Source organism: Filicampus tigris, chromosome 6, assembly GCF_054856515.1.
Source record: "Filicampus tigris isolate MCC_2025a chromosome 6, RoL_Ftig_1.0, whole genome shotgun sequence".
Classification (NCBI taxonomy): Eukaryota; Metazoa; Chordata; class Actinopteri; order Syngnathiformes; family Syngnathidae; genus Filicampus; species Filicampus tigris.
The window spans coordinates 24,613,960-24,630,335 of record NC_141222.1 but is presented as its reverse complement, the minus strand read 5'-3'; the positions used below and the strand labels follow the sequence as shown (position 1 = coordinate 24,630,335).

Here is a 16,376-nt window from a genome sequence, read left to right as displayed (position 1 = left end):
CTGGCAATAACAGGAAATGGAAAAATGTGAAAAAAAGGAGAAGAGAGAACACAGGGGTGGATAAAATAATATGCATTTCATGTGTGGTGACCATCTCATGGACACCTCGCAGAGATTTAGTGAAGACATCCAACTCCCAATGACAAGAAAACTTTAGTCGCCGGTCTTACTTCTGGTACCGTACTCTCGATGAAAACATTAAATTGTACATTTCAACAGCCTATGAGAAAATGCCAGTGCCTTAATTTTGAGTTGAAGTATAATGGCTGTAGCTGCTGAGTAAACGCACACACAACCAAGTGCCTTGATGTGATTAGAGAAAATGGAATAGCGCGGCTACCCTGGCTGTGAAGTCCACAGCGGCTCCTCTGTTCAGCAACAGGGTGGAGACATTCACGTTGCCATAGTGAGCGGCGATGTGCAGAGGGGTGAAACCACTCTGTTTGAGACAGGGGGGGCGGGGGTTCAGGAGAGCAGAGGAGAAGACAAGAAGGAAAGGAGAGGGAGTAATGGTGGAAACAGCAGGTGAAAACAGGAGAACACTTGCAAAAGAAAGAAAAAGAAAAGCTGGTAAAGAACAGAAATCTCATCCAACTGTACTTGCATTACTGTAAGGCAGCATGCTTAATAGAACCCCACACACACACACACACACACGTAGACATAAGAAAAAGCACCCCAAAAAAAATTAACATGCCCAGAATAACGCATGCAAAGTTTTCTTTACTGCGATTTTGGTGAAAAAGTCAAAGCTTGTACGACAAAAAAACCAAACAACAGCAAACTGCACAAAGCATCTACTCGTGAATCTGCCCACAGACAAATGGACACTGATCGGTATAAGCGCTAAACTACAGTACAGTCAGTCGTAGATGTGTTCACTCCTTACCTTCCCATTCTGATAGACATGGTGCAATTTGATTAAGAAACAGAGTTAACTTAAAGATCGAAAAAACACATCAGATATCATCGGGCTTAGGTGCACGCATGCTGCAGGTGATGGAGAGAAAAAGAGCAGTAGCGAAATAACATTTTTGCTAACAAGTAACTACTAGTAAAAAGAGCGGAATTTTAAATACACGTGATTAAAGCACATCGCATGTGGCAATAAGATTTGCTTGTATACAGACGGTAAACGTATAAAAGTGTGAGCCATGCCGGGGTATAAATACATGCAGTCGTATTATTGTGTGTTATAAGTGTCATTTTAGCATGCCTGACTACAAGGGCCTGAAAAGGGGAACGCTAAAAACAACAAAGCTTCAAGAGATGGTCAAAGGAGACACAAATGAATTAAGAGAGAGCGGCGATGAGTCGGTAAGTGTACCTCGGTGGTTCTATTGACCATCATCTGGTTAGTAGGCATAGAGAAATGGGAGGATAGGGTTTTGGGTTGGTAAGGAAAGTGCTTTCGCCACCACATAACAAGGAAAGTCAACAAAGTCACACAGGAAAAGACATGGAAGTCGTTGGTAGTGCACTCTTAAAGGGGAAGGTAACGCAAACGCTTTTTTATTTTTCAAGAATATGTTCTATTCAAGCCCACTAGTTGAAACAGGCCATTCTGATAAATATTGCGTTTGTGGAAGAAGTGTTAATCCACTCGTTTTTAGCCGTCTTTGGGGGCGGCCATTTTGTCTTCTGTCGACTGAAAATGACATCACAACTGCTCACAACGACCAATCGCGGCTCCGAGACAGGAAACAGGTCAGCCGTGATTGGTCGTTGTGAGCAGTTGTGATGTCATTTTCCGTCGACAGAAGACAAAATGGCTGCCCCAGGGATGGCTAAAAACGAGTGCATTTTGCTGCTTAATTTATATTCCACAAACGCAAAATTAATCAATGCCGTATTTCTACTAGCGGGAACATATTCTTGAAAAAAATGTTTGGGTTGACTTCCTGATGAAACTGATGAAATCAATAGGGTTCCTCCTTTGATTTTTAAAGATGCTAAGGAACAGTTTCCTCATCATCTGATCAGAGTTAGATCCGATATCCTTTTAAAAATACTGTCCTCCTGACCTTGGCAGAACATTTTTTTCCAGAAACGTTGACGATCATTTGAGAATTACACATTCATTTAACTTCTAAAATGAAAGTTTGCAGACCTTGGCTTCACTGGATCAATGTATTCAATTGCATTCATGTTGATGCACTAACTTTAGGAGGCTGTTATTTGCCTTTGCTGTCCATTGTTATACCTCCTCCTTTTCCCTAAATCAGGGGTCACCAAACTGGTGCCAACACATGAATAGCCTGTTGGCCTGCTCTAAAATAGCTCACCAAAGATGGGACACTGTGATTTCCAGGACGTTGTAGAAGTGATAACTAAAAAAAAATTTTAAACTTGCAGAGAAATCTGAGTATAAATACTTATGTATCCGTTTCTCACTTTTTGTAATTACACTGGTCAACAGCAAATTTTAATCAGAGATGGCTTGACGCAGATTCCTAAAATGTCTTTACTTTTTTTTCCTAGCACATCGGGTCTTTGAGACAAATTCATTTTTTTTCATTTTTTTCATTTTACCTATAAAGCTTGTGCAATACGGATTTTAGCAAGCAATATAATTTATAGCTATGACATTTCAGAAAAAAAATCATCTGTTACTTAATGTAACCCTGAATTCATAATTATTACTGAACATTTGCTATATTATTGTTATTATATTATAGTATTATTATGAAAACCTGATGTGCTAGAGAAAAAAACTAGAGCAGATGCAAAATCAGCCCAAAAATGTCATCTAGAAAAGTTTACCTGCATCTCTGATTAATTCATTCACTGCCATTGACAAATGTATTTGTCTTTTCCCACTCCAGCCATTCAATGCCACAAATTTATTTATATATTTTTTGAATTTTTTCAAAGGTTAGGATAAAAGATTGTCTGGAAATGTCTGGCAGTGAATGAGTTAAAAAAAAAAATAGGAAACATTTATGGACCAGTGTTATTATTAATAACTATTTTTAGAAATCATTAACTTGATAAGTGTCTTTGCATAAACAAATCACTAATTATCAAGAATAACACAAAATGATGTAATTTGAGCAAATTTGTCATTTCAAAATTGTGTGTATCAAACTGGCGGCCCTTCACATTAATCAGTGCCCAATATTATGTAGCTCTCAATTTCATAAAGGTTGTTGACCTCTGCCCTACACTCGCTACGCTCCGCCATAAATCCAGCAGTGTGGCACCCGCTCACCTTGGACTGGACGTCAGCGTTGTGGTCGTTCTGGAGCAGCAGAGCGGCCGACTTGGTGTCGTCCTTGCGGGCCGCGATGTGCAAGGCGGGCAGGCGCACTTTGCCTTTAGTGTCGTGCTCCAGCAGCAGGGACACCACTGCGTTGTGACCCTGCTGGAGTGCGATGGCAAGTGGGGTGAAGCCATCCTTTTAGGAGCAAAGACAAGAGGGAAATGCGGACGTCACATTCACGCAAAATGGGTTGTGAATGTTAAAAAAAAAAAAAAAAATCTTCAGATAGTGACTTACAGATATTGTGGCCCAACTTTTTAAGAAATACCCCAAACACAACCAACAAAAACACCTCACCCCTGTAAACAGTTTATTCTGATTGTCATCTGCTAATCTCAGCAATTGCGTGAATAACGCCTACCCTGGCTACTATACAAGGTGTTTGTAGAGTTCAATCAACACATATTGATTCATTTCCATAAAGTTACCTCTGTTGCAATACTCTGGTTTCCATCATTTTCCAGCAAATATCGTACAACTTCCAAGTGATTCTCCTGCGCAGCCATGTAGAGTGGAGTGAAGCCATTCTGTGTGGATGCAGTCGATGCACGCAGTTGAGTTCACAAATGATACTGTTTGTGTCTCAATCAACCCGATTGTGATCAAGCCTAAGACTTCTCACCTGAGACTGCGAGTTTACATCAGCTCCTCGCTTCACCAGGAGTCGGACTACTTCTTTTTGCCCAGCCAGCGAGGCAATGTGAAGGGCGGTGTTTCCTTTCTGTGGAGTGAAGTAAAGGTTAAGTGGGATGTTTATACATTGGTCTTCTTTCTATCCATTATTCTATCAGGATTTTTTGTGAGACGCACCCTACTGCATCCTATAGGTTAAATAGGTAGTTGCCAGCTGCAACTAATTACAGCAGAATGCTTCAAAAGTCCCAAAAGTAAGTGTTTTATTAGTTCAATCCCGGAGGGCAAAGTGTGGCACAAGGGCCACATACGACCCGCTTCATTCTTTAATCCGGCCCACCAGGCGTTTGCAGGATCACCAGTGCAGAAAAAATGAGAATTGATTTAACAAAATCAACTAATTTTACATATTTTTCAGGCAAGTTTTTCAACTCCTCTACGAATGACCAGGCTAATCTGACCGTTTTCAAAATCAAGTGTGGCCCTTGAGCACAAAAGCCTGTCCAGTCCTAGTCTAACTTAATATCACAGTCAGTTAAGAATGTTAAAATCCGACTTACGTTGCCTATATTTTTTTTTAAATAGATGCACCCCATGATATACTGTAAGGTTAAAAACAAATTCCCGTGCATGATATCCAACGTGAAGCTCTTCCTTATTTAGTTCAATTTTATTTTAGTATCAACAGTATGTGACGGAACGGTTGCTCAATGAAATATACAATTCTAGTATCAAATGTTGGTGACTAAAATGAACCAAATGTTACAATGATTGATGCTTTTATTTTGGGTTCCTGAAAAGCTAATATCAAAGGCCACACCGGTGTCAATGAAAGGACTTGAGCAACGGATTCCCTGCTGGCTGTCAAGAGCCGAGCATGAGGCATGGAGGGAGTCACATAACAAACAGCTTGTCTGACATTCACTCCTGTCACAAGTCCAGTGTCACAATCCTCCTCCCCCTTTTCCCCTCCTTAGTTAAAGTAAATGAGCAATAAATAGTATGTTTTTAAAATGTTCTATTTCTTTACAATAGTGTGTTTTCATTTTTTTTCTATATTGAATGTTGATTTTTAACCATACACTGGTTTAAGAAAAAAAAAAGGCAGGGGGGTCGGGGGTAAGTATAATTTAGTTTTGGGGCTGGAACGGATAATTGCATTTCCATTTATTTCACTGGGGAAAATGACCTTGATTTCTGAACTTTTCAAGTTACGAACAGGCTCACTTAACCAGTTAAGTTTGTAACTTGAAGTTCCACTTTATATTGAAGGATATCTATATGAAACTACACCTTAGTGGATGAGTCAACTGGTGCTCCTCTCTCCAACAGTTCGTCCACTAGATCCTGGTGTCCCTCTTTGGCCGCCAAATGCAAAGCATTCAAACCATTCTACAAGGATAACAAACACAAAGAGTACATGAAATGTTACATTTTGATACAGTAGCATATCTATGGCATTTATATATAGATCTTACGAATCCTTTAGATTTCATTGATGGAGATTAGTCAACTTGACATGGAGTGGCAGTCACTCAAGATAACCGAAGAATTGCAATGCAGTTTCCAGACATGACAGAAAATGTACAATTACTGTCATTTTGTTTACAATTCCTCAACAACACCAGGATCATACAGCAGTGTCCCGTAGTTAGCGGAAATGTCCACCGTCTTATGTTGTTCACGAATCAGTGCTTGATAAGGAATCCTGGATCCACATCATAAAATGTTGTGGATATTCTAAGGAGTAGTAGTAGTAATCGTTGCTTTTCAGTTATGATGGCAATAAACCCAACTTAAAAAGAAACCTTTGGATTTGTAGTTGGCAGAGTTGATGCAAAACAAATCCTGGATCCACACCGGAATTTGAAAATGTCCTCATTGGATCACAGCGCAGCCCTCGACAAACTTTTGTGAATACAACATCCAAGGGAGACATTCTACTTCCACTTTATAAATGGCACTCAGTGTAAAATAATGTACAAAATTGCATATTCACCTCATCTTCCTCTTCTTCCATTGTGCACTGTTTTCTTCTAGCTACAAAAGTCGTTCACTGCAGTCTTGCCTCTACCGTTCACACTCCCCTCTTGTCAAACCAGTGTCTTTATCTTTTCAGTTCTTCCCCAAAATTCCTTCTTACGCCTTCCTAAACTATGCTTCCAGCCAAATTCTGGAATGATGGAGCACAAACTATCAACAACGGTCCACGGGTTTAGGTCCAAAGTTGCGGGCGCGTCCTCCTCCTCTTCCCCGTCCGTGCCTGCTGGCTCTGACGATTAGCCTGGCACTGATGTCAAAGAGGAGCTGCGATGTTGCTAACAACTCCACTACCGGCACCCGCTTTCTTCACTTGCGCACGTATGACATGCACACACACACACACATACGCACAGACGAAGGCCCACTTTTTTTTTTTCAAAATGTGGACGCGCAGACATGCACAGGGGTAAGACTTGAGTTCCTAAATGCCACAAGGGGTGTCATGTTACTGCTCCATTTCTGCACACTCATAGAGGGTAAGTAGGGCACCAAAGTACATAAACAGGGGTACTCATATTTAGAGGCAACTTAAATGTCATCCTTTCAAAAAGAAAAGAGGGCAGTCCTCAGGGAGCAAGCTATGCCCATCACAGTGTGGATCAGTGAGCAACTTGAGTGACTTTAAAAGGGTTCGTTTGAAGGTTGCCATTATGCTCTGTACAAAAAAAAAATAAAAATGCATGTGCAAATACATTCTCAATCTAATGCAGCCCCTTTTTAATTGAGATATAGTTCTATCGATATATCTTTAATTAGCCAAATGTGGAATTGCCACGACTTCTATGCATGTGAATGTGATTGGTTGTTTGTCTAAAATGTCAGTTTACATATCAAAAAGGGAAACATTTCAGCTCACCCATGACCCTGGATAGGATAAGCACTAAAAAATGGATGCAGAGTCAAATATTGTATCTTTATCTGACCACTACAAAGACGTAGGAGGCCACACAGAGCAAAAACATTATACTTTGCAAATTTAAATTTAGAGTGGTAAATTAACCCTTGTATGGTGTTTAAATTTTACAAAAAAAAGTCAACATTTTAAAACAACCATTTGAATTCAGGAAAACTAAAAAAATTCTTAAAAAAATACAAATACGGTGAAAATAAAGTTACAATTGTACAGAAATATATTTGTAATACCGTAGGAAAACAGTCATAATTTTACAAGGGTAAAACTGTAAAATGAGAAAAAATAATTTATGAGGATAAAGTCGAGCATAAACTGACAGTGGTTATGAAAAGTAAACACACCCCTGGTCAAGTGCCAGGTTTTTGTCATTTAAAATAAAGACGATACTAAGATAATTGTAAAACCTAAAACTTGCACAACTCAACAGATTATTTTTTTAAATAATTTCGAGACGGAAAGTAAAAATAAACAACTGAAATAATGCGGTTGCACACCTGTGCAAATCCTCTTACAGCTGGGATGTGGCTGCATTTAGAATTAACAATGAATCACATTCAAACTCACTCTCTAAACAGTAGTCAGCACACACCTACCATTTAAAGGACTCTGCTTAATCACAAATAAACTCCAGTTGTTCTAGTAATCTTTTCCCGCCTATTTTTTACTTTCTTGCGGAAGCCTGATGCTTTTGTTACTGTTTGTCACTGCTGATTGCTACGTACTATATTTTGACTAAACCCCCCCAATCCCAGTTGAAGAAAAACCAACCCAAAACATGATTCTGCCAGGCACCATGCTTCACTGTAGGGATGGTGTTCCTTTGGTGATGAGCAGCAGTGTGTTTGCAAACAAATTATAGCCAGAAAGTGGATCGAAATTGAAAGGTAACGCATTTTCCCACATTTGTTTGCTACGTAACTTGACTTTTTTGTTGGGGCCCGAATAATCTCACGCATGTATAATGTACACATATCACAACAATACTTCAATTAAATGCGTGGCCATTAAACAAAGCGAAGTATCCATTCAAGTATCAATTCTACCCTATCACATCAAACTTTGGGCAGACTACACCCAGGATTGGTTGCGAGTAAACCAGGACACATAGAGAGTCCGACATCCATTCACACTCAAATTTACACCGTCACTAAACAGGCAAGTGAGCCCACGCTGCCTGCACAGAATTCAGACAAGTACACACCTACACCATCAGTCACTACTTTCATATTGAATTGAATTTGAATTCATTGCATTCTAAAAATATATATATACAGGTACTGTGCATTAAGGCTGCTTGATTATGAAAAAAATATTAATTACGATTATTTTGGTAATAATTGAAATCGTGATTATTCAGCATTTTTTGAGGTACATAACAAGAAAAATGTTTAAAGGTAAAAAATATAGGGACACATAAATTTATTTGAAACACTATGTAAGTTCCTTATGGACCAAACAAAATTGATCAAATCAGTTATTATAAAACAAAAAAAGGTGCCAATGTATAAATTCAAGTATGATTTCCTTGTATAAATAAACATAGTGCATTTGATAGAAATTTTGATAGAAACGCATATTAAAAATCGTTTCTTACGATTATGCCACTTTTATAATCGTGGAGTGTATTCATTGTAATTGTAATTGAATTTCGATTAATTGCACAGCCCTACTATACATATTAATTTGATGATCCATATCAGGCACATATTATTAAATATTTCTATTATTACTATCGTTGCAAAAGCAGAGTGTGCAAGTGTGCCTAACAATACGCTTAGTGAGTGTATTGCATAACGTGCAATACAACATCATAATCGTCATTGCTACAGTCAGGTTGGCGTGGTTACGCTGAGCTCATCATAACGCATAACAGCATTCGTGTGGTCACATTGCCAGGGCTCTAATGCCGTCCCATCAATGAATTATAAATCACACAGCCTAGTGAGTCAGCGATATTTTTGTCACTGCAGTGCCAAAAGGCAAAAATGAAGCAGCTTCCAAATGTGCGTCAAGATGATCCTCACTGCGCATTTGGATGTGCATGCAGCCTCGCAGGTTTTAACTTGTCATCAAAAGGACGCAAGCAAATCCCACACATTAACATACATGTTTTTGGGGACATTTCACGCATAGCACATTCGGTGTAGCCAAAACTTACTATAACTTCAATTTGCATTCGATGCTCATTAAAGAAGGTTAAGCTGGCCCTCGTGAATATAGACGGAAAGTAATATAGTCCAAAAATTCAGTAAAACATGAAACCTACACAGTCACACAGTTCTTGTGTGGATCAGTCAAAATGTCCACGCAATGACGTAATAAAGGTGGAATGTAAAATTTTGTGCCCCACAAAGATGGAGAGACAATAGCGTGCGCACACACATGCACAGTAAATCTCTTTTTCCTCTGAGCCTTAACTAAAAGCTTCATTTAGCTAATGGACATTAGCTGCTAGCAAATCGACGACATTTAAGTGAACTCCAGTCGAGTGAGATTAAACGGAATGTTCACGCGACCTTACCACATGCTAACTAATGTCCTATAGTCCAAAGCATCTCGTGAATTTAAATAATACACAAGTACAGTAGAGGAAATAATGTCAACACAAGTAGGTTTAAGAGTAATATCACTGACAGAGGATTAACATTTGGGCGGATTAGAGGGGAGGAATGGCCTTTTAATTGTGGAAATGTGAGCACGAAACAGATGACAAGCACACAGGCCTGGCCCAAACATTAACATAATATAAATTCCCATGTTTTAACAGAACTCAATGGTCTGTCAACAAATAAATGAAGATCTAGGTTGTGCAATTAATTGAAATTTTAAATTACCATTATTATATGATTATTTTATATGCATTTATATCCAATGCACTGTTTGTTTACACACGGAAATCATACTTGCATTTTATTTATTTATTTAACCTATTTTATAATAACTAATTGTACACATTTTTATTTGGTCCAAAAGGAACTTATATAATTATAGTGTTTCAAAAAAATTTATTTGTCTTCATATTTTTTTTACATTTAACCATTTTCTTGTTTTGTCCCAAAAAAATAAATGATTTCAATTATTACCAAAATGATCGTGATTACTATTTTTTTTTTCATAATTGAGCAGCCCTATGAAGATCTGTTTTTGTTTGCCTCATTCATGAAATCCGTGAGGACTCTTGTTTTGGCAGTCACGAGGAGTATCTCTGACTCCAAACTAACTTGGCAGCCTTTGGCTTTTTGGCGACACACTTGATCTCGCTGCTGCTTTCCAAGATCTTTGGATTCACTTATAAATGAACGTATGTCGTCATACCACCTGTAAGAATCTACTAATGCCACTTTTCCTGGATCTCACTGAACTAATGTACCCACTCATGTTGGTAGATAAATATTAACTCAACATATTTGAATAGATTAGTGAGGAACATACACTATGTGCAGTGATAAACTCTGAACAATCAGCTCCATGAAGTCCATTACAGGTTTTGGTTATATAATCTCTGCTGACCACTGCGGATAATGGCCCTGTAATTGCATTGAGTGCTTTTCCACAGGCATCATTTCTGCTCATTTCCTTGCAACCAATAATATCTCCGCTCATCACGGGTAAAACAATCCTTTATCCATAGGGCTCCTAAGGTGACGCGCATGTAAGCGGGTCTGCTGTCTGCGATGTCACGTGTGGTGACGCGTCTCGAAGTCATAGTGTATTGCGCTGTTTCGAAAGCAATAAAAACCTTTGAAGAGGTTAACGTAATCCCCAAGAGTGGAGCGCCTCTGCTCTAATAGAACCTGTGCCCTAATGCAGCATCGCTCACTAGAATAAATGAATTCGGACCCCCAAAAGACCCGTCCTTTTGTCTATGTTGGGATAAAATACTAGGTGGGGTCACTACCACCACTATTTGTTCTTACCACCTGCAGATCACGTATGGCAACAGAAAATCTGTAATTTACAGTTGAGTTTAAAGGGGGAGGCAACCTCAAAATGTTCTTTACAATATTATGTTCTATGCACCTCCACTAGTCTAAACACAGCATTCTGATTACAATTGCGTTTGTGGAATATGAGTGAGTTAAGCGGCAAAATCCACCTGTTTTTGTCCATCTCAGGGGGCGGCCATTTTGTCACTTCCTGTTGACGGAAAATGACATCACAGTTGCTCAGGGCTCAGGTAACTACCAATCATGACTCAGCTTCATAAAACAGGTGAGCCGTGATTGCGCGTTACCTGAGCCCTGACCAACTGTGATGTCATTTTCAGTCGACAGAAAGTGGCAAAATGGCCGCCCCCTGAGAACGCTAAAAACGGGTGGATTTTGCTGCTTAACTCATATTCCACAAGTGCGATATTAATCAAAATGCCGTGTTTAGACGAGTGAAGGCACATCCAACATATTATTGTCAAGAAAATGTGGGGGTTTATTTAAGCTTTAATCTTTCTATTGCTTTATATAATGTTACACTTACACCTTTGCCTTTACACATGCACACGCACATGCACATGGGTATAAATAAAATGTCATACACTTTTTGGTCACCTGACAAGGGCTCAAATTTGATCATCTGACACATGACGGATATTATGAAGGGCAGTGTTCTCTTGTTGCAGAGAGCAAGGTGGACCCTGTGTGTGTGTTTGTGTGTTCGGGAGATATGTGTGTGTGCGCATGAATGAGCAGGCTGAGTACAAACAACAGCCATGGTGATAGGGACAGCAAACAGCAGTTAGAGGTGGGTAGCAGCCACTTCCACTCAGCTGACCAATTAGAGCCCAGAGTATAAATAGTTGCTATCAAGAGATATCAGTGTAATGACACAGCTATTTGCTTTGACACACAAGACACACACCTCGCCCTCCAATGCTTTAATCCACCTTGTGACAACTGTAAATCATGTTGGTGTCTGACTTTTAGGTGGTAAGATATTTTGCACGCTCCTCTTTCCTTACTCTTATGTGGAATGCGGTTGAGGTTGGGTGCAAGTAGGAAGCAAAGACCAGCTGTTGGGGGGAGGGGTGGGGGGGATACGGCTGTTATTGGTGGGAAGAAAGAGAGTGGTGCGTTGCAGAGGCACGGGGAAGGATTTGTTAATGTGGTGGGGGTTGGATTAGATCGAGATGCTGAGCAGGCTTTTTTGTGTGAAGTCACCGTGACACAGCACTGTATATTTTTGTTATTTTAAAAAAAAAATAACACACACAAAGATTTAAGCAATAAAAAAAAACAGGTATCTTTTATGCAAACATAACTACATCATTAATGCATTGAAATTGAATTTAAGGGTGGGCAGCACGGTGATAAACTGTTTAGCACGTCTGCTTCGCAGTGCAGAGGTCAAGGGTTCGAATACGGCTCCGGCCTTCCTCTGTAGAGTTTGCATGTGTGGGTTTTCTTCGAGTACTCCGGTTTCCTCCCACATTCCAAAAATATGCATGATAGGTTCATCGAACACTCTAAATTGTCCTTAGGTGTGATTGTGAGTGTGAATGCTTGTTTGTCTATGGGTGCCCTGCGATTGGCTGGCAACCCGTTCAGGGTGTACCCTGCCAGCTGCCCGAAGTCAGCTGGGACGGGCTCCAGCACGCCCGCGACCCTCGTAAGGATAAAGTGGCTCAGATAATGGATGGATGGGAACCCTTCTAACAAGGGTTAGAAAATGATAGAAAAATGCACAGACATCAATTATGATACAGGTCCTGGTTTTGTCCATTGTTCCTGGTTTTCTAAATTAAAGCAGAATATGTTCTATGCAGGGCAAGTAGTTGAAACAGCTTTCTGATTTTGGATTTTGTTGCTTAACTCATATTCCACAAACACAATATTAATCAGAATAGTGGGCCTGCATAGAACATATTCTTGAAAAAATATATATGTTTGGGTTGACTTCCCCTTTAAAAGCAGATGTTTGGAAATGTCTTTATTGATTAAACACAAAGACAATCCATTTTCTTTCATTGAGAACTACAGAAATATGATAAGAGTATTTGGACAATTCTAATGTTCACAAGCCCTCTAAATGAGTTATCATTTATCTAAAAAGTTGTTCATTCAATTAATAATCCCTTTGTTGTCAACGAATCAAACAAAGACAAACTCTGATGAGAATGTTTAGCTTCCTTACCTGGTTGCAGGTGCTAATGTCAACTCCGTTTTTCAAGAACTCAAGTACTTTATCGATGTTTCCAGCCCTGGCAGCCCGAAGGAAGCTGGTGTTGCTGTCCGACTGGAAGGAGGAAACACATTGAAGTGCTTATTAGAATGTTGAATAGCCCTGTTTCATAGCTCTTTGTCTGTTGCATTCATCATAAGAGTTGATTTAAACATTTTGAATGATGTGTATCTTTATACACTGTCTTGACAGCAAGACTGCAAAAAGTTTGTTTGAAAAGTTTTGTAATGAAAGTTTACACATTTTGCGGGAATATATTTACTCGACGAACGCTAACCTAGTTATCGTCTAGGCTGGAAAGGAGACGAGTGACGTGGTTCAGATGGTCAGCGGGATCCTCATCCTCTGACCTGGATTCTGTATCATCCAGAAATATTCTGCAGGACAACCCGAGTCCTTCGAACTAGCTCACTGTAACATAAGTTACAAATGTCCAGACCAGTTGGGGTATCAACACAAAATTATTTTCTATTTTTGGAAAGTCAATATATATTTACATGTTCGAACCTGTTCATGTCTAACATTAGGTTAACATAAATTCCAGTTTCAGTACAGTACTATTAACGCATTACTCTTCCTGCTGTGCGCAGTTGCACATTGCTGCATTTAAATATATTTTGTTTTAGTATTTTATCACGTTGTTATGTTATCACATATTTCTTCTTATCATTATTACTATCATTAACTCATTCACTGCCATTTACGTGTTTATTTGTCTTTTCACAGTCCAACCATTCAATCTCTGGAATTTATTTATATTTTTTTTCACATTTTTTCAAACCTTACGGTAAAAGTGGATCTGTAAATGGCAGTGAATGAATTAATATGTTCATGACAAAAATATTTTTTATAACATTCAATCCATGCACACTCATGGGTATTACTGCTTGCACATAAACTTACATATACAGTTGCATAATGGGTGCAGGCATCAGACTGTTTGATCAGATATGACAACATGAAAAAAAAAATATCTGGAAATTAAAATTAAATGAGCAATACATGCAAAATGTATCTTAACATAACAACTTCACTGGCTTGTTTCATGGAGCACATAGCCTACATGCAATCGCCTTAGCAACCCCAGATCACATACTTCAGTGGTCTGTAATACTGGTGGACCAGCCAGGTCATCTCTCATGTAGTGCGATAACAGAGTTAAATGACACAATATTTACTTTAAGACATGATGGGATTACTCAAGTTTTGTTCATGTTTAGCATTTCCACAGCCGGGTGCAAAACATTAGCAAATTGTTACTTAAAGTCCTTATTCTTTATGCTAATGTACTCTAATATGCATTCTTAGTTTTTTGACTTGGTATTTAAGTACAGATTGTACAAATTACATTATGCAAACTGTCAAACTCTCAGAACATCAGACTCAAACTCAATTGCATATGGCATAAAGCCACACCCCCTGTGCAGGAACAAGGGCCAACTATCACATGAGATTTCACAACTCACAGACAAAGCCCACCTTTCATGTAAAAGATCCATTTTGACTGTGGAAAAAGAAGTCAAGAAAAAAAAGTACATTACAGAAACAGAACCTACTGGTCTCTTACCAGTGACTCATTAGATCCAGATGCCCCGCCCAGGTCGCCTTGTTGATTCAAATCTTGTTCACTCCAAGTAGTTTTTAAGATTTTATCTGATCTACAGGACATACAAGTTGCCGCGTTGCCCATGATGAGCAAATTAGGTCCAAAAGTCACTTGTCAACTTGAAAACTGAAACCTGAAAGTGACTTGATACGCAATCCTTCTGTGCAAGTCTTCCCACTCAAGCCCAATTTCCGGACATTAGGCTGACAAATGGTCGATAAATCCTACAGGACATTAAATGTGTCCATGTTTTCAACCCGCCGCTGCTACATGCTGAATCTCATCCACAGTGTTCAGTAATAACATCACTCTGTCCCCTCTCAGCCAAAAGACCCTTCAGCCTCCCATTTCCCTGGCATATTCTGAGTTCTCGCCAAGGCCCACAGTCCAGCCTCCTCTTCGTCTACCAATGCTCTCTCCCAGTCAGCATGATAACAACTGTCAACTCTCCTGCCTTGGTTATTTTTACCCTTCCAGACCGTCTCTTCCACCATTGTGTGTGCCCAGAGTGGCGTGCATGACAGCTGGGCTTGACTTGGACTGGAGCGTGCACGGACTTCACTACTACTACTCTTCAGGAACGTCAAAAGTCATGATGGGGTGCAGGAGGTCACGCCTGGACAAATGACACAGGTCCGGTTTCAGTATTTTGGAAATCTTATGGAAACACCATGGAAAACCACAGTTGGTTGGGTGTCTGTTGCATGGCTTGGTTTGGGTTTTACTGCTTTTAAAATACAAGTAATTTACCATTTACGGTGAAACACCAAATTATTCACGCCCCGGACAAATTTGGAGTTAGTTTCAATTTGTTGAATCGGTATCTTCTGTAGGAAATGATGCAATAAGTATGTTAGCAATATCAAATGAAACATATTAAAGCAACACCGTGTAAGTACTTGACCTTAACAAAATATTTTCATAACTCTTCTGATGAAACATCGACTTACAACTGATGAATGGTCATGGCCTGAGGGGTTCTGTATCGCTTTTACTGGCACTAGGCAACTTTGAGGAGAAAACCAAAAACCCTGCCACACAAAAAAAAACCTACAAATATGCAGACTGCTTTACACCATATGACACTTCGCTCCTTTCCCCATTCGTTATAAAGACAAAACTTCATTATAGTATATTGTTTAGACACAATTTGATTCACGACATCATCACCATTTATCCTAAACACAGCCACTAGAAACAGATATGTCCAAATGCAGCCGTGCGAGAGCTCAGGATTTCCTGACAGTACACTATGTGCTGCGCCGCTGGCGCTCATGGGAAATGCGGTTGACTTCACTCAAAACACTACCACTTTTTGCGCCGCCATAATCAATGAAAACTTAAGGTTACACAGTGTTGCTTTAAATAAAATATTCATTATATATTCAAATAATTGAAAACTGTACTCCAGAATCAGACTGTGGAAGAATTCTAGGAGTGAGTAGTGATGGGAAAATGAGGCTTCAAAATGATTCATGAACCAGTGGTTGTTTATTGAGCCCTCAAGATGGCACTCTCTGTTCAACATATGGCTGAAAGCACACTGAGTTACCCTTTTTTTTTTAAACCAACAGTGCCATCTAGACAAGCTGATGCTACAAGATGGCAGCAAAGCACTTAAGACGAGAGGATCATAAAACATCTACACCATGCTTCTAGCACAGTCCTTCCTAAATAGGGGGAGGGTTTATTTTTTTTCCACTGTACTAGAATAAAGTGTAATTGCATATCCACTACAATAGGTG

General features: G+C 39.4%; 1 protein-coding gene across 6 annotated transcripts in view; it reads right to left on the bottom strand.

Moving 5' to 3' along the window:
- ank2a (ankyrin 2a, neuronal) overlaps positions 1–16,376 on the bottom strand; it is an 87,342-nt gene that overhangs the window by 54,970 nt on the left and 15,996 nt on the right. For all 6 annotated transcript variants that reach the window (XM_086032402.1, XM_086032398.1, XM_086032396.1 and 3 more), the window contains exons 2-8: positions 12,978–13,079; positions 5,189–5,287; positions 3,885–3,983; positions 3,691–3,789; positions 3,212–3,397; positions 1,328–1,351; positions 341–439 (exon numbers count right to left, since the gene is read on the bottom strand). In XM_086032402.1, the coding sequence (XP_085888528.1) occupies positions 341–439; positions 1,328–1,351; positions 3,212–3,397; positions 3,691–3,789; positions 3,885–3,983; positions 5,189–5,287; positions 12,978–13,079 (708 nt within the window). The remainder of the gene's footprint in view (positions 1–340; positions 440–1,327; positions 1,352–3,211; positions 3,398–3,690; positions 3,790–3,884; positions 3,984–5,188; positions 5,288–12,977; positions 13,080–16,376) is intronic.